Raw genomic sequence first — 21877 nt, forward strand, 5'->3', positions numbered from 1 at the left:
ATAATAATGACCAGGAGAATTCTGGATGTAGGGCTGGTTTTGTCCAGGGCCTAAAGTTTTCCACGTGGATCTAATACTGTGTAAGGCCTGGGAAACCTTTAGCAAAGCCTGTATCCTATCCTTAGCTTTATTTGTCACTGACCTTTCATTAGAACATATGGAGAGTTTTGTCTTGATTCCTGCTGTGTCCTCAGCACTTAGATCAGTGCCTGGCGCATTCTCGTGGGTCAAGTAGATATTTGTTCAACATTGTTGAGTAGCTGATATTCTGCAATTAAGGAAGATTTTTAGGAGTACATTCTGGGAGGTGGTTTGGTAGTAAGCTGGGGACTGGCGTGTTAGAATGGCTGTACTTGAGGGAGGGTGTGAAGTGGTATTTTTTATACCAGAACTTTTGAGGGAAGTGGTAAAGATCTCTCCTCCTCAAGTTCCCTGTGCAGGTGCACGAGACTTTGGGACACCAAAGCTCTAGTATACTCACCACGGAGGGAAGGGCACTGTGCATCCTTGGTCTTAGTAGTCATGTGGCCTGGGATGAGAGGAATGAGGGAAAGGGTAGGGAGCATTTGATTAACTGTAGCCCCATAAATATGATGAAATGAAGTTTAACTTTCAGGGCCAGTATTGTATGAGGTAAAATTTCATGCCCAAGAAGAAGGCTTTTAGGATCCCCAAATACCATTCCATAGAATGACTGGCCTTCTAGGAAAATGAATACTGTGGACTATGTTAGTAGAATGTTAAGTTCTGAATTATTATTGTTTTATGTTTTTATTGAAAACAAGAAAGGTGGTATATTTCAGGAATGTATGTTTGAAATATTCCCCTTTAGTAAGAGGGAGAGGGCTGTGTAGTGGAGAGAGGTGAGAGTTTCTAGCAGGGACGCTCTGTTACTTCTGAGCTTAATCTAAGAACAGTCCCTGTGACGGGGCGGGTTAGCCTCTTAGACCAAGGATGGAGGACACTTGTAACCATCATTCACGACCACTAGGGATCACCCATGTCATAGGGCACTGACCTTTACATCCCTGTGGTATGAAGATAAAAGTATAAAGTAAAATCACTCTGTTTCTCCAGCCTTTGAGAACCTGCAGTCTAAGCGTGGCGCTGAACAAAGCACTGGAAATACACATTTTGCCTTTTGACGTCTGCAAGGGGCTGGGTGTTGAGGTGGGTTGACGATTGGTCTCTAGAAGTGGTGTATGGCCATTAAGAATCTGTTAACATTGGTGCTCTCATGAGATACTGATGAACAAAAGCAGAGAGAAAAAAGCTGCTTGGGCTGCATAAAGGTAAAATTGCAAAGAGCGTCTTCATAAGGACGCCTGAATCCTAGTCCTGCCTTTGCTTCTGTGTAACCTTGAGAGTGAGGCCACGTAGCTTCTAGAGTCTTAATTCCCTCTTCTATGAAGTTGGAGGGTTGGACTGGGTCGTGAGTGCCAAACTTCAGGGACGGGAAAGTTATATAAGTGAAGTGGCCCTGTGGAGGAGGGAGTGATGGGGTTATGTCAAGCGGGGCTCACTTCTGGCCCAGTATTGTTGATTGACTGAGAGAAGCTGGAAAACTGGGCTGAATGAAATGAGTGTCAAGTTTAGACTTCCCTGCCTGCAGGTTAGAGTTCCAGTGTCCAGATCTGGTCCCTGATTACCTCTCCATTCTTGTGGTGGTTGTGAAAATGCACCTCACTGTTCTTCAGCTGTAGGGAAGATGATTGACCACGGCCTGTAGCTGCTTAAGGAGGAAATCCATGGCTGCTTTTGCTCTGAGGACATACTTCTCATGGGCTGCACCCAGCTAGCAATGGAGCATGGCTGAAATACTAAGGCAGGCCCACTCCTGGGAGACACTCTGATGGCTGATGTTGGTTTGGGAATGCCCTGTGGTCTTGCTGACCTTTTCTTACACTGCATGTCAGTCTAGGATATTTCCACTTCACCTTCCTTCTCTCTCTCCTCTTGGGGTCCAGCATGCGTTGTGGTCTGACCAGCTTACTCCATTTTTTCTCAAAGGTGTTTCCTGTGATGAAATCCTTCCGTGCTTAACCCTGTCTTAGGGTCTGCTTGTCAGAGGACGCAGACTAACACAGTTCTCATCTCCTTCCTCCATTCCCTGCCTCTTGCTTTATGCTCCAGCAGCATACCCTGTCTACGGTTTCCTGCGCATGTTAAGCTGTTGCTAGCCTCTTTGCCCTTGTTCCTGCAGTTCCCTGTTCTTGGAATGCACCCCCTCTTCTCCTCTTCTCTCCTAGGTTCTGCTGTCTTGAGGAAACCTTTGTCTCCCTGATTGACAGGCTCTTATTGGACTGAACACTTAGGCGTTGGTTCTTCTGTTACTTTTATGATAGTCTGTGTGTAAATCTGTCATGGAACTTACCATGTGGAAGTATTTTTTTGTCTTTCCCCATTTGATTGTGAAGATAGGGACTTTATATTCATTAGTTCATTAGTGCCTTTATTTATTAATTCAACGAAAATTTAGGCATGTTCTGGGTACTGGGAATGAGGATGTGAGCAAACAGACAGAAATCCCTGGCCTCACTGAACTACATCTCTAGTCAGGGCAGACAGACGGACATTCGCATTCAACGAATGTTAATGAGGCGCCTGTTAAGTGTTGGGCAGGGTGCCTGGGCATCCTGAAGGTCATACTTATCTTTGCTTTCTCAGCATCTGGCAAATTGAAGGCAAATAGGCCCTCAAAAGTGTTTGTTGAATGAGTGAATGTGTGCATAAAATGTGATAGCATAGCAAAAATGTCACATAGAAGACTTTAAAACCATGTGTCCGGACACATGAGGCTGCTGATCGGGCTGTAATGGGCCTTGGAGATATAATTTGCTGGAAGGTTTACCTCAGTGGAATTTTTTTTTTTTGGTGAGGAAGACTGTCCCTAAGCTAACATCTGTTGCCAATCTTCCTCTTTTTGTTTGAGGAATATTGTCCCCAAGCTAACATCTGTGCCAGTCCTCCCCTGTTTTGCATGTGGCTTGCTGCCACACCATGGCTTGATGAGCGGTGTGTAGTCTGTACCTGGGATCTGAACCGGCAAACCCTGGGCCACTGAAGCAGAGCATGTGAGCCCAACCACTATGTCACCGGGCAAGCCCCCTCAGTGGAATTTTATTTTCCAAGAGATTGGTGATTACTCACTTCATGGAAAGAACATGCTCATTGAAAGACAGAAGGCTTTTAGGTAGAGTAGAAAGAGACAAGGACTCTGGGTTTTGGTGGGTGGACTGGAAATGCCCAGCTGTGTGACTTACGGGATGTTAGGGTACCCGCTAGGCTTTAGTTTGTCTCATCAGTAAGTAAGGGAACTTTCTAGCTCTAGAATTTGGTATTTCTCTGTAATACTAAACTTTGTGTAAGGTATGTGTGGCACACTTTAGCGCTGTTACTAAATACTCCCTGTTCTTCTGGGTGCGTAGTAGGATTGTATATTTCTCCTGCCAGAGCTAACGAAATGTGAGCAGAAGTGATGTGAGTCACTTTGAGGTGGGAGTTTTCACAGCCAGTGTGCAAGTTGCTGCATTCCTTCCCCCTACCTTGGTGATTGGGGAAGCATGTGTTGAGATGGATCCTTTATTAGCCGGGGTCTTTGAGTGACCGTGAGGATCAAAGCCCCTCGGTTGACCTGGTGGACATGTAGTTTGAGTAATAAATAAACCTTTGTTGTTAAGTCAGTGAGAATTTGGGCTTGTTACTGCTATATAACTTAACCTATTCTAATAAAAATATTATAATCAAAGGTTCTTTTCTTTTGACTATTTAAGTTTTTAATTAAAAAAAGAATATACAAAGTGTACCACATCTCTAACTCAAGTGGATTTTCAAAATCTGTTTGTGTTCTTATAGGTCCTTATAAAATGGAACCTTAAAATTAGAAAACATTAGGGGCTGGCCCGGTGGCTCAGCGGTTAAGTGCGCGTGTTCTGTTTCGGCGGCCCGGGGTTCACCAGTTCGGATCCCGGGTGCGGACATGGCACCGCTTGGCAAGCCATGCTATGGTGGGCATCCCACATATAAAGTAGAGGAAGATGGGCACAGATGTTAGCTCAGGGCTAGTCTTCCTCAGCAAAAAGAGGAGGATTGTCTGCAGATGTTAGCTCAGGGCTAATCTTCCTTAAAAAAAAAAATTAGAAAACATTAAACAGTGTAAATTCACACAAGTGATATTTATGTGCATGTTTTCTTCCCATCTTTTTTCACCTCTCCAGGTGTCTTCTGGGTATATTTGTGTTGAGAACAATACAAATGCCTAACAAAGTTGTTCTTTCTACTTTGTTTTTAGGATCTCTTATATATGCAGCACCAGAAATTGTGAGGGGTACTGACTTCTCCACCACCAGTGACCTCTGGTCTTTGGGGTGCCTGCTCTATGAAATGTTTTCAGGTGACTACTTCCTGGTTCACTTAAAATCAGAGCTGGGCACACACAAAGGTTAAATCTGTAGTTTGCAAATATTTTACCTATAAGATGTGAAAAAGCTGGTTTTTCTAACTTTTTCTGTATACTGATGTTGGCTGAATTGCTTGATGTCTAGGCATATGCAGATTCCTAGGAGCTTTTTGCTATATGGGTATAATAATCATTTGGAATGTTGCAATGTGCCTATCTATTAAGAACTGTGATTATTAGTAGAAACTTATAAAGGTACCTGTGACTGAATTGTTCAGATGTGTCCAGTAGCCCACGCAGCCCTTGGATCATGGTGGTGGTCCATATGTGAATTTATGTATTTGTTAGGATGATAAATTTTGAATTACAGAAGTATGAAAATATATAGATGGTGGGTCTGGTATGTGCTAGGTGTTCAATAATTGGTTATTGCTATATATTTTTTTTTTCTGTAGATTGTGTAATCCTGAACTATCTGTAGTTGAGATTCTTTTTAGAATTATTGGTGATAGCAAACTATTGTTTAACTTTGCAAGTTTTCTTGTGATTTCAGGAAAACCACCATTCTTCTCAGAAAGTTATTCAGAATTAGTTGAAAAGATTTTTTATGAAGATCCTTTGCCCCCTGTTCCAAAAGGTATGAATTTTTATTATAAATGCAGTTAATTTACATTTTACACTGACTAAAGGTGCACTTTTAAAGTCTGTTTTTATTGTCATAACCCCCAAATTTATATTTTATAAATAGTCCCAAATTGATATTTTTAGAAATATTAGCATTCCCTTTGTCATTTTCTTTGAGATACTGAAATGGAAAACAAAGTACTCATTTAAAAACACCAATTATTTTGTGCTCCTGTCACAAGAAATCTGGTTTAAAGATTTAAAAAATTCATACTTTTATTTTTTTGTGTCTATATGTATCATTTGCTTAATTTGTACTCATATCCCATGTAGCTATTTCTGTTTAGTGTTGGAACAGGAAGAAATCAGGCATTTCTCAATTCTTATCTTGACGAAGCAGAATGCTACCTTGATAAGCTTTCAAAGTCTTTTAAACTAGATATAGTGGCAGTATTTTAAAAGTGTTGGAACTTTAATCATACAAATTGTGATTAATACAACAATCTACCATTAACAGTTATAAGGGAAGAAAAGAAAAACAAAAGAAGGTACAAACATAATGAACCACTTTGTTGTACACCACAAAAAAAGCGAATCTTAAGACACATAAATGAAAACAGGACTTTACAAAAAATATCGTCATGAGTTTTTAAAAGAAAAAAATTTTCAGAAGTAAATAATGGAAGAAATACCAATACAGAGTATTTCACTATTTCAAGAATCATCTTAGGTGAAAGAAAAAAAAACTTTATTTTAAAAATAGTCTATATTTCTTAAAAAGCTATATTTCTTTTTTTTTCGTTAATTTTGTCTTAGTTTTTGTGGGAATCAGTCATTCCATATTTGTGTAATGATGACTTCTGATTTGTTTTGTTTTAAGTACTCATAGTATTGATTATTGTTTTCTCCTGTAAGTTAAAGATTTTTATGCAAGGACGAGAAATCTGAAGATGCAGGTGTCAAAGACCTGGTCACGATACCACTGGTGCCCAAGCTTACTGCTGTCATAGGGACCTTCATCGCACTCTGGCCGTAGAGCGTGATAACACCGTCTGTTTTGATTGCTTCGTCTCGGGGGTGCTTGGCCATGTCTTTGGCCATTGTCTTCATGGCCACTGCTTTTGTCCATAGACTGATAATTTTGTCATTTTATATATCTGTCTATTTTTAAAAGATGGAACATTTGGAGATTAATGGAAGTGGACAGTATCATAATATTGTGATATTTATTATTTTCTTGTTAAAAATCTTCAAAGTAAAGAAGCCTTGCAAGTATTCTTTTTTTTCTTTTTCTTTGTTGAGAAAGATTGCCCTGAGCTACCATCTCTTGCCAATCTTCCTCTTTTTGCTTGAGGAAGATTTGCCCTGAGCTAACATCTGTTCCAGTCTTCCTTTATTTTGTATATGGGTCACTGCCACAGCATGACTATTGATGAGTGGTGTAGGTCTGTGCCTGAGAACTGAACCTGGGCTGCTGAAGCGGAGTGCACTGAACTTAACCACTAGGCCACAGGGCCGGCCCCTGCAAGTATTCTAATCATAGTATATTATGAAGCAAAGTTGATCAAGTTAAGAATGCCTCAGAAGGGGCCAGCTTGGTGGCATGGTGGTTAAGTTCATACACTCTGCTTAGGCAGCCTGGGGTTCACAGTTTCAGATCTTGGGCATAGACCTACACACTGCTCATAAAGCCGTGCTGTGGTGGCATCCTGCATACAAAATAGAGGAAGATTGGCACAGATGATAGTTCAGCAACAATCTTCCTCAAGCAAAAAAAAGAAAAGAGGAAGATTGGCTATGGATGTTCGCTCAGGGCCAATCTTCCTCACCAAGAAAAAAAAAAAAAGAAGGAGAAGAAGAAGAGGAATGCTGCAGAAAATGAGATAATTAATACTTGAAGACAAGGGTCTGAGTTAGTCAGGCTAGTGATCCCTTACTGGGGTTATTCAATAAAGAGAAAGTTTAGAGGTTAGTCAAAACTTAGTTTTTGAGATTCATGTTTTTTGTGGTCTAAGAAAAAATGTTTTTTATTTTTGTGACCCTCTCCCATTAAATAGAGGGTGTAATTGTTAATGAATTCAGTGTTCTCTTAAAAGTAATTTATGGGGCCAGTCCTGGTGGTCTACTGGTTAAGTTCAGTGCACTCTGCTTCAGCAACCTGGGTTTGGTTTCCTGGCATGGACCTACACCACTTGTCAGTGGCCATACTGTGGTGGTGGCTCACATACAAAAAAAAAAAAAAAAGAAGATCGGCAACAGATGTTAGCTCAGGGCAACTCTTCCTCAGCAAAAAAAAAAAAAAAAAAAAAAAAAAAATGTATATATAAATAATTTATGTGCTTAAAATACTGTTACTTCAAGTGTTGATGTAGGGTATGTATTCATCTACTTATTTTTTTTCTTTTGGGAATTTGTGTATAGATTCTTCTCTTCCTAAAGCTTCTTCAGATTTTATTAATTTGCTTGATGGTTTACTTCAAAAAGATCCTCAGAAAAGGTATGTATGAATGGTATTTTAATACGAATGAATAGTGGAATCTTTTTTTCCTTTCATTTACTTCTAAAACAGTACTGTTCTTATTATACAAAGAGATCTTCAAATTACCTCTTGTTTTTTAAAAAAAGAGAAGAAATCTGAGTTTACATTGAGTGTTTTCTGTTTGCAGGTGTTTTTAATCATGAGGAATTTTTAAAGTCAATTTCTCTTTTAATGTATTAAATAGTTGCCTAGTAGGTTGGCAGACTTCTTGTAACTCCCAAATCCAAGAAGTGGATTTTTTTCCGTTGTGGATTTCAGGCTCAAACTGGCTTAGACGAGTGAACTAGGGATGGTACTGTCAAGGTAGTTAACGTACTAATGACTGAGTGGTAGTTCAATATGCTATGTTTTTATGATAATCCTGTCATAATAGGGATGTCAAGCAACAGGGTAACAGGCACAGGGGGAGTTTTCTGTGTTACAGTGATGACAGAAACTTAAAAATCCCTGTGGCATGGGACAGGGGAGGGGAGAGGAGGGGGGCGATGGGGAGGGGCTCTCTCGGGCCCAAGAGACGAGAGCAACTGGTTTCTAGTTCTGCTTCTGCCACCAGGTAACTGGTGGGTTTTAGGCAAGTATTTGAGGTCCCTGCTTCAGGATGTAAAATGAAGAATAAGTTTAGTGTAGCATATAAAACAATCCATTCTCTCTCTTCATTAAGTATGAGAGAAAAACTGCAGAAGGAAATGCTAATTCTTGTATAAGTTATAGGACAAACCTCCCCTGCTTACAATAGAAGCCTTTTAGGATGTGTGTTATTTTGGTGGATAAGCTTCCAGACATCTTTTGATAGGATACAAATATACTTTATTTCCACATATTTGTATCCCTATATTTTATAATTTTTGCCTAAATGGTACCATTCCATAACCTAGTTTTTTCTCTATTTCTGCTTAGTCATTTGAAATGGCTGCAGAATGTGCATGTGATAACCTGTGATAACAATAAACATTTACAGTGCTTCTGGATTTACAATATCTTACATACTGCTCCAGTAAATATGTTTTTGTGTATTTTTGGTTGTTTCTGTTCACTTAGGCGATTATCTCCTTTGGGTAGATTTCTCAAAGCAAGGATGCTGGCCAAAAGCTCAGAACATTAAAAAGTCCGATGTCTTTGCTGCGTTCCAGGAGCGTGTGCTGGTTTATACTTCCGGCAACATTAGAAAACTCCTTCCCTCCCACAGTTACCTACAGTGGGCTTTGTTGATCTTATAAATTTTTGCCAATCTGATGGATCAAAGAGAAATTCCATTTTATTGACAATTTTTATTTCTCCGTTAGTGAATTTTAAGAGCCCTTTGTATAAAAGGGGTATTACATGCGGTTGCAAATTCTTTCTCTTTATCATGTGTTTAATTTTGATCGAAGTAGTTTTTATTTCAATACAGAAGTTGTGAGTACTTAATCAAATATAAATTATTTTCATTTTTGTTTTAAAATTTCAGTCAGGCTTAACCATTCTGAGTCTGATGAATATACTAGACGTATTAATGCTGTGAAAGTGAGTCTGGGTTTTGGATAACAGCCTGAAATCATTTCGATGTTGGTGACCTAGCTGGATAACATTTGACTCCTAAACAGAGGAGTGACTGTGTGTAGTCTTGAGGCTGATATTCTTATTTCTGAATGAAGTTCTAAAAGTGAAGTTCCAAAAATTGAATGTATGAAACAGGTAGGATGCTTAGAATAATCAAGCCTCTCTTGGGACGTAAAGGATGACAGAATTATAGATTGATAATATCTGATATATTTACTTTAGAATTTTAGGTTATTTATTGACTCCCTTCAAAGACTGTTTTGAGAACCCAAAATATTTTCATCAGGCTCTACAGAATGTGAACCTGAGACTTCTGATACTTAGGTGTCAGACTCTTTTATTCTCTAATAAAAATATGCTTTTGTATATTTTTGGTTGTTTTTATTCACTTAGGCAATTATCTCCTTTGGGTAAATTTCTCAAAATGGGGATGTAACATTTAAGATTCTGGATTATTTCCTCTGTTGTTGCTGAGACAGATTAATTGCATATTAAAAGAGTGAAGTATGAAACAATTGCAGAGGTATATTTATATAGAGATATTTACAAATTGTAAAGTCTGTATCTCTCATTTTACATCTGAGACATGTCCTGGGAATTCTGCATAGTAAATCATGTTAAAATAGAATTTTAACATTTGTGATTGATAAAGGTTAACTTGGGCGGGCCTACTGCAGCATTCATTTTGGAAGAATGCTTTCACTAGAAAAGATCAAGACTCAAGCACTGAGGATTCCAACGTCAGGTGGGATAAGCTTATCTTTGTGTCTGGGGCATGGTTATTAAACACTCATTCCCATTACTGTTGTAATAATGCAGCATCAATGACATGAATTTGTATGCTTTCATAGTTGGAAAAAATCGAGCATTTGTTTAATTGGGGATTGCTTAAAGAGTTTAGTCATGACTTTTTTTTTTTAGATTTTATTTTTCCTTTTTCGCCCCAAAGCCCCCGGGTACATAGTTGTGTATTTTTAGCTGTGGGTCCTTCTAGTTGTGGCATGTGGGATGCCTCCCCAGCATGGTCTCGTGAGCAGTGCCATGTCCGCACCCAGAATTCCAACTGGCGAAACACTGGGCCGCCGAAGCTGAGCACGCAAACTCAACCACTCGGCCACGGGGCGGCCCCTAGTCATGACATTTTAATGTTCTTGATTTTGCTCATTTTCTGATCAGCTGTTTATTATCCGGTCAGTGATTTAGGATGGTAGTCATTGGTTCTGTTCACCAAATATAACTGGCTTCCCACTCGCAAGCCCACGGTAGGATCTCACTTCCTCCTTTTAAGTTAGGCTTGGTCATGTGACTTGCTTTGACTAATGAAATGTGAGCAGAAGTGATGTGTGTTATTTCTGGATAGAAATTTTAACAGATAGTGTGTGATTTCCCACGTTTCTTCCTCCTGATTAGGTAATTGGGAAGAAAATGTCCAAATGGAGTTGCTGTTAGACTGGGTCTTTAGAGACTATGATGAGCATAGCTTTCCCGCCAGCGTTCAATGGCTATGTGCATGAGTGAGCCATCAAGTTAGGAGATTTCTCTAAGCCACTAGGATTTGTGGGATGTTTGTAATCACAGAATAACCTGGCCCATCCTGAATAATATAGTTCATTTTTATTATAAAATCTTCTTAGCCCAGGATACTTACAGAAGTGATGGTATTTTGAAAAGAACAAGGTGAGAAGTAGTTGAATAAAATCCTGGTAATTGACTTTTCCTCCCTCAACTCATTCAGTGGTAAATGATTGTCTGATTCTTAATTTTAATCTTGACACATTCAGTGTTTTGGATAGGAAAGTCTGAATTCTATTTGAGGTCTCTCTCAAACTTTGGTTTCTGTGATCTAGTGAGCTTCAACTGTGTTCTAACCATTGTATTAGGCTCTGTGGGAACTACAGAAAACTGGGCTCTGGTCCTGGCCTGTCAGTGTCAGCAAGTCACAGAACACCTCTGACCTTAGTTTGTTGTCTTCCTTTTTAATCTATATGCCTTTTATTTCTTGTTTTCACCTTATAGCCCTTGGTAGGATCTTTTCAGTAAGATATTGAATCAGGAGTGATGAAGTGAACATCCTTGCCTGGTTTCTGATTTTAGGATGAAAGCATTCAGCTTTTCCCGATCAAGTATGATGAGCTGGAGGTTTTTGTAGCTGCCCTTTTTCAGTTTGAATGTTGAATTTTGTCAAATGCCTCTTTGTATCAGTTGATAGGATCATGCGGTTTTTCTTCTTTTTTTGAGGAAGGTTAGCCCTGAGCTAACTGCTGCCAATCCTCCTCTTTTTGCTGAGGAAGACTGGCCCTGAGCTAACATCCATGCCCATCTTCCTCTACTTTATACGTGGGACGCCTACCACAGCATGGCTTTTGCCAAGTGGTACCGTGTCCGCATCTGGGATCCAAACCGGAGAAACCTGGGCTGAGAAACGGAATGTGCGAACTTAACTGCTGCACCACTGGGCCAGCCCCACGGTTTTTCTTCTTTAGACTCTCGTTATGGACTCTTACATAAATTGGTTTTCAAATATTGAACCAGCCTTGAATTCCCACAACAAACTGACTTAGTCATGATATATTATACTTTTATGTCTTGCTGGATGTGTTTGGGGCCAAGTGATGGGAGGACAACAAGAGAGAAAAAAAAGAGAGCAGAGCAACAGGGATTTGCCTCACATTCTTGGCATCATAGCTCTCTGGTTAGAGAAGAGGATGCCCCTCCCTCAAAGTTTTAGGCACTGGCTGGAAGATGTGCTGTCCCCAACCAGCTGCTGCAGGATTGCCTGGGGGTTGGGACAGGACAAAATGGAAAAAAGAAAAAGAAAAACTAGAGGATTTCCCCTGTTCTGACCCTTAGGGCTCCCCTTTCCTGTTCCTTGGAAAAGAAATAGCAAGCTTCTTTTGGGGCTCCTTCTGTCTGTACTCGCTGCCTTTGAGTCCAGATTGCACAATACTGGAAGCGGGAAAATTAAAGGGAAACCCACTGCTGGTTAACTGGTACTTCAAGTTCTGGTTTGCTTCCCCAATATGCCCACTGCCCTTTATTTTTCAGGGATAAGGTTTACAGACTTAGTACATATATGTTGTATATAATTTAATTATCTTTCCAACCTCTTGTTCTATGTGGAAAACTATACAGAGCTCCCAAGTAACTTTGATTGTATTGGCTTTCTCCTCTCGAACAGCAGAAACGTGGTGGAGTGTTCTGGTATACAAGATTCCAAGGAGCTTTTGAGGAGCCCTCAGAGTGGACAAGCAAAAGGGGAGAAGAGTGGTCAGCGACTGAGTCACTCTTTCAGACTAGGTGAGCTTTCATTGGAGAACATTCATGCTGCTTCAGATGCTATTTCTAGACTTCCTAGTTTGTTTTTATCTTTCTCTTTACATTTCTGTCTGCCTTATGTCCTGCTCATGATATATTTGTTCCTTTTTGGATAATGTTTTACTCTCCTGTCACAGAAAATCCAACTGAGTTGAGGCCTAAGAGTACTCTTGGGGGTCAACCGAGTGAGTCCATGTTTCTTCTCAGGTATGTAAAATGACAGAGCAGTAAGAGTCCATGGGAGGTGAAATTTAAATCTTCTCAAATCATCTGTTGTCCTGGTGGCAAACCGTGTTACACACAGAGCAAGGGCAGGGGTATGAACGCCAAATTCCAGTTTCACTCTCTGCTTTCAAAGTTACCATTAAGTGCTGGCCAATGGAATGTAGATTTTGCTATGTATTTAAAAAATTTTTTAACGAAACTACCTTATCTTTCCTATTTATAGGGGTTAAAACCTCTTCATTTTGTATTTTCACTTCAAATAGAATTGAATTTAAAATTTCAGAAGTCCAGCTTCTTTATTGGATATAGACTTACAGAAAAGAACAGGTTATGTTTTTCTTTAACTGTTGTTCTATGTGGAGGCTTAAACAACGTTCATTATTTCAGTGCGATCATTGAAATAATAAAAGATTAGAATGGTGTTTTAATGTGATTAAGACCAATGTATTTAAAAATTTAATAATATGAAATATTGTCTTATATTTTATTTATAGTTTTAGTCTCAGAGAAATAGTTTTATTTAATGACACAGGGGTTATAACAGTAAGCTAAAATTTCCTGATTTGTTTTACTCATATTTAAATATAAAACATGTTAAATTTATCTACCTACATCTTAGGCATTTTAAATTCAATTTTTTAAAAACTTTGGCTAATCTTTGGCATATTTTGTGAGTTAAGTAAGTACCTATTTAATGAGTGAATAAACAGAAAAGTGAAAGAGAGGTGAGAATCCTGATATTTGGGAATTTGAAAGAATTTGTTTAAAAAGACTCCAATGATTTGAGTGGAAGAATTTCTTAAAATGTGAAAAACTCAAAATCACAGACCCAGGAGTAATGGAGTGACCCCCACAGAATACGGCAACCATTTATAGATGCGGGAGGAATCACTGAACATAGATGCAGACGATAATTTATTTGTTACCTATCTTAAATAGGTACCAAGTTAATTTTCCATTTCAAAATTTTCTGAAATAGAATTGTAAATGTTTTCCATCCTTTGTAGAATATTTGATCTATTTTATTATGTTAATCCTGCCTACACTAGCAGACATTTAAAAAATCGTAAAATGAGTGTCTTAAGGTTTCTAGTTAAAACAGAAAATACTGTATATAGCATAGAAGCTGTAAATAAAAGAAGTAATGGTCGGGAGATTAAAAACAGTTACAAAAAGAATAGCATCATATAAATACAAATTAGAGTTTAAACTTTTTTTATATATGAGATCACATAGAATCACCATATTCTACCATTTTTCATTTCTCATTTTTCATGAGATGTGTTTTTTCCCAGAAAACAGGAAACAGAAGATAAAGTTCTAAACTCTGGATAATGTTGCCTGGTGTGTATTTTTCAGTTCTCGTCCTACTCCAAGAACCAGCACTGCCCTGGAATTGAGTCCTGGTGAGGATATGACTCAAAATTCACCACAGAAGACTTCTCCTGTGACCAAGGTGAGCAGAGATGGAATTTTTTTTTTTACATAAGATATAGAGACTCACAAGAATAATTGCAAGTTGATCTCTGAACTATGTTCATAATTACAAAATTTACAATTAAGCCATCTTCCTTGATTATCATTAGTTTTTCTAGTAAGTACTCTTAAGACAGAGTTGCTTTAGTGTTTTTTGCTAACAGCTTTATTGAGATATAGTTGACATACCATGTAATTCACCCATTTAAAGTTTACAATTTAGTGGCTTTTAGCATGTTCACAGAGTTAGGCAACCATCACCCCAGTCGATTTTAGACCACTCTCATCATCCCACAAAGAAACCCTATACCCATTAGTAGTCACTCTCCTATTTTCCCCCAATTTCTTTCCCCTCTCATCCTAGGCAACCACTAATCTACTTTCTGTCTCTATAAATTTGCATTTTCTGGACATTTCATATAAGTGGAATAATTAATATGTGATCTTTTTTCACTTAATGTTTTTAAGATTCATCCAAGTTGTAGCCTGTGTCAGTAGTATATTCCTTTTTATTGCCAAATAATATTCTATTGTATATACCACATTTTATTTTTCCATTTATCAGGTGATAAACGTTTGGGTTTCCACCTTTAGACTATTAGGAATAATGCTGCTGTGAATGTTTGTGTACGTGTTTTTGTGTGGGCGTACGTTTTGGTTTCTCTTTCTATCCGCAGGGGTGGAATTCCTGCATCACAGGGTAACTCTATGTTTAACCTTTTGAAGAACTGCCAAACTGTTTTCCAAAGCAGCTGCACCATTTTACATTCTCACCAGCGATGTGTGAGAGTTCCAGTTTTTATACATCCTCCCCAAAACTTGTTATTGTCTGTCTTTCTTTTTTTAAGTTGTGGTGAAATATACATTACGTAAAATTTACTGTTTTGAACATTTTTAAGTGTATGGCTCAGTGGCATTAGGTACATTCATATTGTTGTGCAACCTTCACCACTATCCCTCTCCAGACCTTTTTCATCATCCCAAACCGAAACTCTCCTCGCTAAGTATAACTCTCTGTTTCTCCTGCCCCCAGCCCGGTAATGACTGTTCTGCTTTCTGCCTCTATAAATTTGAGTGGAATCATACAATATTTGTCCTTTTGTGTCTGGTTTATTTCACTTAGCATGACATCTTCAAGGTCCATCATGTTGTATCATGTATCAGAATTTCTTTCCCATTTAAGGCTGAATACTGTTCCTTTGTGTGTATATACCAATTTATTATTTCATTGTTTGATGGACACTTCGGTTGCTTCAACCTTTGGCTATTGTGAATAATGCTGCATTGTCTCTTTTTTTATTATAGCCATACTAGTGGGCGTGAAATTTTTTCTCATTGTGGTTTTGATTTCCATTTCCCTGATGGCTAATGATGTTGAGCGTCTTTTTCATGTGCTTATTGGCCATTTGTATATCTTCTTTGGAAGACTGTCTATTTACACCCTTTGCCCATTTGTTGAGTTGTAGAAATTCTTTGTGTATTCTAGATTTATGATTTGTAGATATTTTCTCCCATTCTGTAGGTTGTCTTTTCGCTTTCTTGATGGTGTTCTTTGAAGCACAAAAGTTTTTATTTTGATGTAGTTCAAATTATCCTTTTTTATGTGTGTTTGTTGTTGCTTTTGCTTTTGGTTTCATAATTTAGAAACCATTGCTTACTCCAAGGTCATGAAGGTTTATGCCTGTGCTTCACTCTTACATTTAGATTTTAGTCCATTTTGAGTTAATTTTTGTATATGGCCTGAGATAGAGGGTCTAGCTTCATTGTTTTGCATGTGGATGTCCAGTTATCTGAGCATTGTTTTTTGAAAAGACTTTTCCCATTTAATTGTCTTGACATTCTTGTTGAATATCAATCAATTGACTGTAAATGTGAAGGCTCATTTCTGGACTCTCAGTTCTATTCCATTGATCTGTCTTTCCTCATGTTAGTAGCACACTGTCTTGATCACTGTAGCTTTTTAGTAAGTTGTGAAGTTAGGAAGTATGATTCCTCCAACTTTGTCCTTTTTCAAAGTGGTTTTGGCTCTTCTAGGTCCCTTGCATTTCCATATGAATTTTATGATCATTTTGTCAGTTTCTGCAAAGAAGCCAGCTGGGATGGTGATAGCAATTGCATTGATTCTGTGGGTCAGTTTGGGGAGTATTGCCATCCTAACAAGGTAAAAAGGTTTCCCTCATGGACATGGGATGTCTTCCTGTTTATTTAGGTCTGTAATTTCTTTCAATCATAATTGTTTTGAATGTAGAAATATTTTGAATTAAAAAGGTTTTCCAAGTTATCTTTTGTTATACTTATTGTTTGATAGATATACTTGCTTTCAGTTGTTACTGTAATTTTTATGTAATGTGAAGTACATTTGGACCATGTGAAACTTATTCCTGTGTTGAAATGAAATATAAATGGATTATAATTAAATCTCACTCTGCTAAAAATTGTTTGGTTGTATGTGATATGGAAAATTAGTGTAAAAGTGAAAAATGCATTCTGAAATGTGTTAGATGTTGAATCTCTTCTGACAGGTGGTTATTTTAGAGAAGTGTATGTAATCAATTGAGAATCTTCAAACTAATTATTTAAGTACTATAAAGGAGTTTATATTATAGTTTTTAAATAATTTTTTATTCAGTTACACAAAGCCCATAATAATTGTAGAAAACTTGGAAAATGTCGATAAGAACAAAGAAAATTTAAAAACGACTTATAATTTAATTACCCAGAGTAACCACTGATTACATTTTGGCATTCCCACTTCTGGTTCTATACATATATGTTCATTTTCAAACAAGGGAACATAATTTTACACTTAATATTTCATTTAGTAAATGAGATCTCATTGTAATTTTTGATCACTTAGTTTATTCCTGAGCATTTTATTCTGTTTATTTTTTGCTGTTGTGAATGGGATATTTCATTTTTATAAACTGCTATTTGTACATCCATTCAGTTTATATACAGGAAATTAATTTTTATGTATAAGTTTTCTAATTGGTCTACCTTACTAATTCTTATATTATTTTAATAATTTTTCAGTTGATTTATTTTGGCTTTTCTTTCAAGTCTTTCTGTCTTGAAAGTGCATGTTTGTAAGCATCTTTAAAGAAAGATTTTTACAAAGTTCCTGCTTACTTATTCTTCATGTGTTTTTTTGTATGTCCGTCTGCTGAGCTGCAAAGGGGTGGTCTTGGCTTCTGGGAACTTTATTTGCTGATTATTCTGTTCCTTTATCCATGCCCCTACCTCAGTTTTGGATAATTTCTTTTCCTCATTTTTTACTTCACTGATCAGGTCTTCTGTTATATTTAGTTTGCTGGTCAGTGTTTCACTGGAAGTTCTCAATGCATAAATCCTTTTTTTGTGTGATGCGAAACACTGAGACATTGCACTAGGAATAAAAGTTCTGTCGAGAGCACAAGGAAATGTCTCAGAGGAATAACTGAAATCCAACAGCTAGTTCTTCATCTTTGTTACGTATCAACTCTACTCTAACTAGGCTTTATAAAGATAGAGATGTTGAGCACTTAGGTAACAGGTCAGTACTTCACTCTGAAATTTTTTATGCTATAATTTTAACTTTATATTTAATATTCTGTAAAGCAGAAAGAAATTGATTAGAGTTGGTGGATAAGAGATTAAAAACCATGCTGATAATTTTAAAACCGATTTACCTCATCATAGTTTAGAACATCAAACTATAGGAGATCTGTTTTCTAGTCCTAACCAGACTTTGTGTTAAACATGAGCGAGTCAGTTACTTTCCCTGAGCCTTGTGTTTTTCATCTATAAAAATGGGAATGATGATACATATGATTTAGGATTTTTATGACAATCAAATGAGACTATCTGTGAAAGTGTTTTGAGTAGCAGTTGAGGTACATTGATATAGGTGACCTTTTTCACTGGTGTCTTAACTCAGCATCTTATTATCTCAGTCTTTTAGAGCCCTTCACTAGTCACAGAAACAAAGTCTAATTTTTGTTTTTGTTTCAGATTACAAGTGGACACCTGAGTCAGCAGGACCTCGAATCCCAGATGAGAGAGCTTATCTACACAGACTCAGATCTTGTCATCACCCCAATTATCGACAATCCGAAGGTGCAGAAAGATGCCCTAATAACTGAGGGATGAGTCTTAGACTACACTGAGGGCAGAAATCTGGGTGATACTTTCCTTCCGGATATTCTTTGCCTAATTTTCTTTCCTGATCCTCTTGTCTGCTTTTATTTCATTCGTGCCACATGTCTGCATTTCTGACTCCCACCCTGTCTGTAACCCTCTCCTCTTCCTACATTGCTTTCCACTTCACTGGAGGGGTGAGTTTTCCTCCTCCTCCGCATTTTCTCTGCCTTTTATCAGTCCATCGCCTGAGGAGTGGCTGCTGACTTCTAGACCTCAGCCCTTTGCCCTCAGTCCCTTCGTTTCTCCATGTGTACTTAGGTGAATTACTCCAAATATTCTAATTGTTGATGTGTTACGAAGGCAGTTGTCAGTCAGCACTGCTCACCAGGCTGGAGTGGGTGGAGAGATCACACAGAGGCCCTACCCTGTCACAGCTTGTCAGGACTGCAGGGTAGACAGTGGGGAGACACTGGGAGCTTGGGGAGGCGTGGTTCACAGTGTACTTCCAACCTAGTGTGATTTTTGTTGCTTCGCGTCTTTTGGAATGTAGTACTGTATTACTAGGGGATGGTGAATATTCTCCTCAAAGAAAATTGGTTTCTCAGTCCCTCTGTTTTTCTCTTGATCACATACTCACATTTCACTACCTATTCTGTATTTTAATTTTCCTGCTTTTTTTTCTTAAATGTCTTTCTCTCTATTAATTTATGACGATTTCCTCTCATCTCATTGGAGAATATTAGTTTAGAGCAAATGATTTCTTGGCTGCCTGTTTACTTACTAGATAGACAACATTTACTATAGATCACCCAGCTATTTTTCATAATGGAGCTAATTCTTTTTATAAGTTCAGATCTCTGGCAGAGTAATGGTATAATATGGCAAATTTAATGTGTAATGGGGCATTTTCCCAGTGGACCTTCTGGAACAATTTGTGATATCTTTTGACCATATTCTCTCTATATTTCTCCTTATAACCATACTTAGTTGTGGAAACCTCAGCCAGTAGCAGTTTTTATTTTTTTAACTGTTTTATTTGAACTAATTTTAGATGTATAGAAAAGGTTCAAACATAGTAGGGTTTCTGAATACCTTTTACCCAGCTTCTCCTAATGTTAACGTCTCGTAGGACCACAGCATAACCAGGGAATTAGCAAAACCAGAGAATTAACATTGGTACAGTGCTATTAATTAACCTACCAAACTTATTTTTTTTTATTTTTTTTAAGATTGGCACCTGAGCTGACATCTGTTGCCAATATTTTTTTTTCTTCTCCCCAAAGCTCCCCAGTACCTAGTTGTATACTCTAGTTGTGAGTTACCGAACTTACTTGAACTTTACCAGTTTGTGCTGCTCGTGTCCTCCTTCTGCTCCAGGATCCCTCAGTACAGTTAGTTGTTATGACTCCTTACTCTCCTACCGTCTGTCCTTGTCTTTCATGGCCTTGGGGTAATTTCTCAGTCTTTTCTTGTCTTTCGTGACCTTGACACTTTGAAGTGGTCACGTGTTTTGTACACTGGTCAGGTATTTTCTAGAATGTCCCTCAGTTTGGGCTTGTCTCAGGGTTTCTCATGATTAGAATGAGATTATGCATTTTTGCCAAGCATACTAGCAGCAAAGGTTTTAAAAATGCTCTATAGAGAGATTCTGGAGAAGTTAGACATAGAAGTGATGGTTGAATTTTTTATTGAAAAACTCAGGGTGGAGTACCTGGCTGTTCCAAACTCATGGATCCAACTTACCTCTTTTCTTCACTTTCCTCAAAAAAATTGTGTACTTTCCTGTTCAGGCTGTTACAGCTTCCTGGGACAGTGTCTTCTCTAGGTCACCCGTCAAGTCCCACCCGTTCTTTAAGACCTCAGCCAACCTTCTGCCTCTTCCATAAACCTGTCCTGACCACGTCAGCCTAAAGTGCTTGCTGCTTTCTCTGATACTTAAAATAAAATTCTTTTTGTGAAATATTTTGTCTGTAAGTATATCATGCCCGATTTGCATTGTTACTTAAATACTTTTTTAAATTGTTTAAAAAATGATTGTCTTATTAACCAGAGTACCAGCTCTCTGACAGTAGGATCATGTCTTTTCTATCTTTCTATCCCTCTTAACACTTTGCATAGTACCTCACCCTGGCAGTACCCAATAAATATTTGTTGAATGACTAAATTTCTAACCTAGAGGTAAGTTAGCTTAAATGTAAGCCAAGATGGGGTGACTCTTTTCCATGAAGCTTTGTTTTATTGCAGGTATCAATTGAAATGGTTTGATGTTTATAAATTGTTATCCATATTTGCATATTTTAATCTGAAAGGGCACCATTGAATTCTCATTCTTTTTGGTGACATTTTACAGTGTTCTTTTCTGTCCTCATTGAGTTATAATCTGATAAAGGAGATATATCAGGAGACAGATGTCTGTCTCAAAAGGCATCTCAAAAGGTTTTTTTTTGTTTTTTTTTAACCACAGATAATGAAACAACCACCAATTAAATTTGATCAAAAAATACTGCATCTACCAGTACATTCAGGTAGGATCACAAAGGGCTTATCAAACAGGTAGGCCCTTTGCAGACAGATACAAATATGAAATTTAATAGCAAATGGAATATTTGATTTATGAGTAGCTAAATTCCTATCTTCTTGCTAACTGGCGATATTCTTGGGGCAGTGTTTTGTAAATTAAAAGCAGCCAGTAATCCATTTGTGCCAGCCTTTGACCTTACTCAGCTGAGTCTGGGCTGCCCTGTATTCTTGTGGGTGGGAGTGTTCCTATAAAGCTGGTGAGTTTTCTTGTTGAGTGGGTGAGCCTTTCTCCTGCCCTTCCCATTGCAGAGCCAGTTGAATTTCCACTTATGGTGCTTTTGTGGGTGCAAAGGGTTGGAGACCACAGTGGAGAATCGAGATTCTACTTGAGCGAGGGGGGCAGTTGAGAACAGGGTCAGATGGTTCACATTTGTGGGGCTGGTGTGTGAATGGAGATACTTAAAGAAGGATTGTTACATTTCCTTTCACCTAATGGAACTTCTTAGGGTGAACATCAGAAATTTTTTCGTACCTTAAATTTTGATGTGTTTTCTTTGATAAGTTATATTTTAAGCTGTTAAACTATATTCAGAAAAACTTTCATCACAACTAGAGTAGAATCTATGGTTTGAAATCAAATTAAGGTAAATTTAAAATAAAATATATTCAAATTTTAATAAACTGTGTCAAGTAGAATCACTATTTGGGAAAACCTAGAGGATTATTATCTCAAAATAATGTTCCTTCCCTTTTCCCCTTTGCTTTGAGTTATTTTAGGAAATTATTATTACCCGTTATTTTGTTTAAAGATGGAGATCAGCCGAAACTATGTTACCTCTAGATGGCATCTCGTTTCCTGGTTTTTGCCTATTGTTGGGGTAGGGATTTGAGGGTAGGACCCCCAGATAATTTCAGCTGTCATATTAACCTGGTTATGTTTAACACTAATTTCATTGGAACCTTTTAACAACTGTAAAATTTTTGGCTTTTCCAATATTTTAAGGCTAGATTGCTTTCTTCTTGCAAGGTTATCTTCTTTGTTCATAATACAATTTTATTTAACTTTGTGTTTTGGTACTTTCTCGGGATAATTCTCCTTTAGGCATCTGCTTTCTTGTTTC

The 21877-nt window shown here is 37.8% G+C and overlaps 1 protein-coding gene across 4 annotated transcripts in view; it reads left to right on the forward strand.

The window, feature by feature from the left end:
• Nucleotides 1–21877, forward strand: part of ULK4 (unc-51 like kinase 4) — a 513120-nt gene that overhangs the window by 22356 nt on the left and 468887 nt on the right. For 2 of the 4 annotated variants that reach the window (XM_001917025.6, XM_023620688.2), the window contains exons 6-14: nucleotides 4292–4393; nucleotides 4953–5036; nucleotides 7445–7520; nucleotides 9754–9846; nucleotides 12280–12398; nucleotides 12554–12623; nucleotides 14001–14097; nucleotides 18108–18212; nucleotides 20701–20761. In XM_001917025.6, the coding sequence (XP_001917060.4) occupies nucleotides 4292–4393; nucleotides 4953–5036; nucleotides 7445–7520; nucleotides 9754–9846; nucleotides 12280–12398; nucleotides 12554–12623; nucleotides 14001–14097; nucleotides 18108–18212; nucleotides 20701–20761 (807 nt within the window). The remainder of the gene's footprint in view (nucleotides 1–4291; nucleotides 4394–4952; nucleotides 5037–7444; nucleotides 7521–9753; nucleotides 9847–12279; nucleotides 12399–12553; nucleotides 12624–14000; nucleotides 14098–18107; nucleotides 18213–20700; nucleotides 20762–21877) is intronic. The other 2 variants (XM_070237944.1, XM_070237943.1) reach the window with 1 other exon arrangement.

Source organism: Equus caballus, chromosome 16 (genome assembly GCF_041296265.1).
Source record: "Equus caballus isolate H_3958 breed thoroughbred chromosome 16, TB-T2T, whole genome shotgun sequence".
Classification (NCBI taxonomy): domain Eukaryota; kingdom Metazoa; phylum Chordata; class Mammalia; order Perissodactyla; family Equidae; genus Equus; species Equus caballus.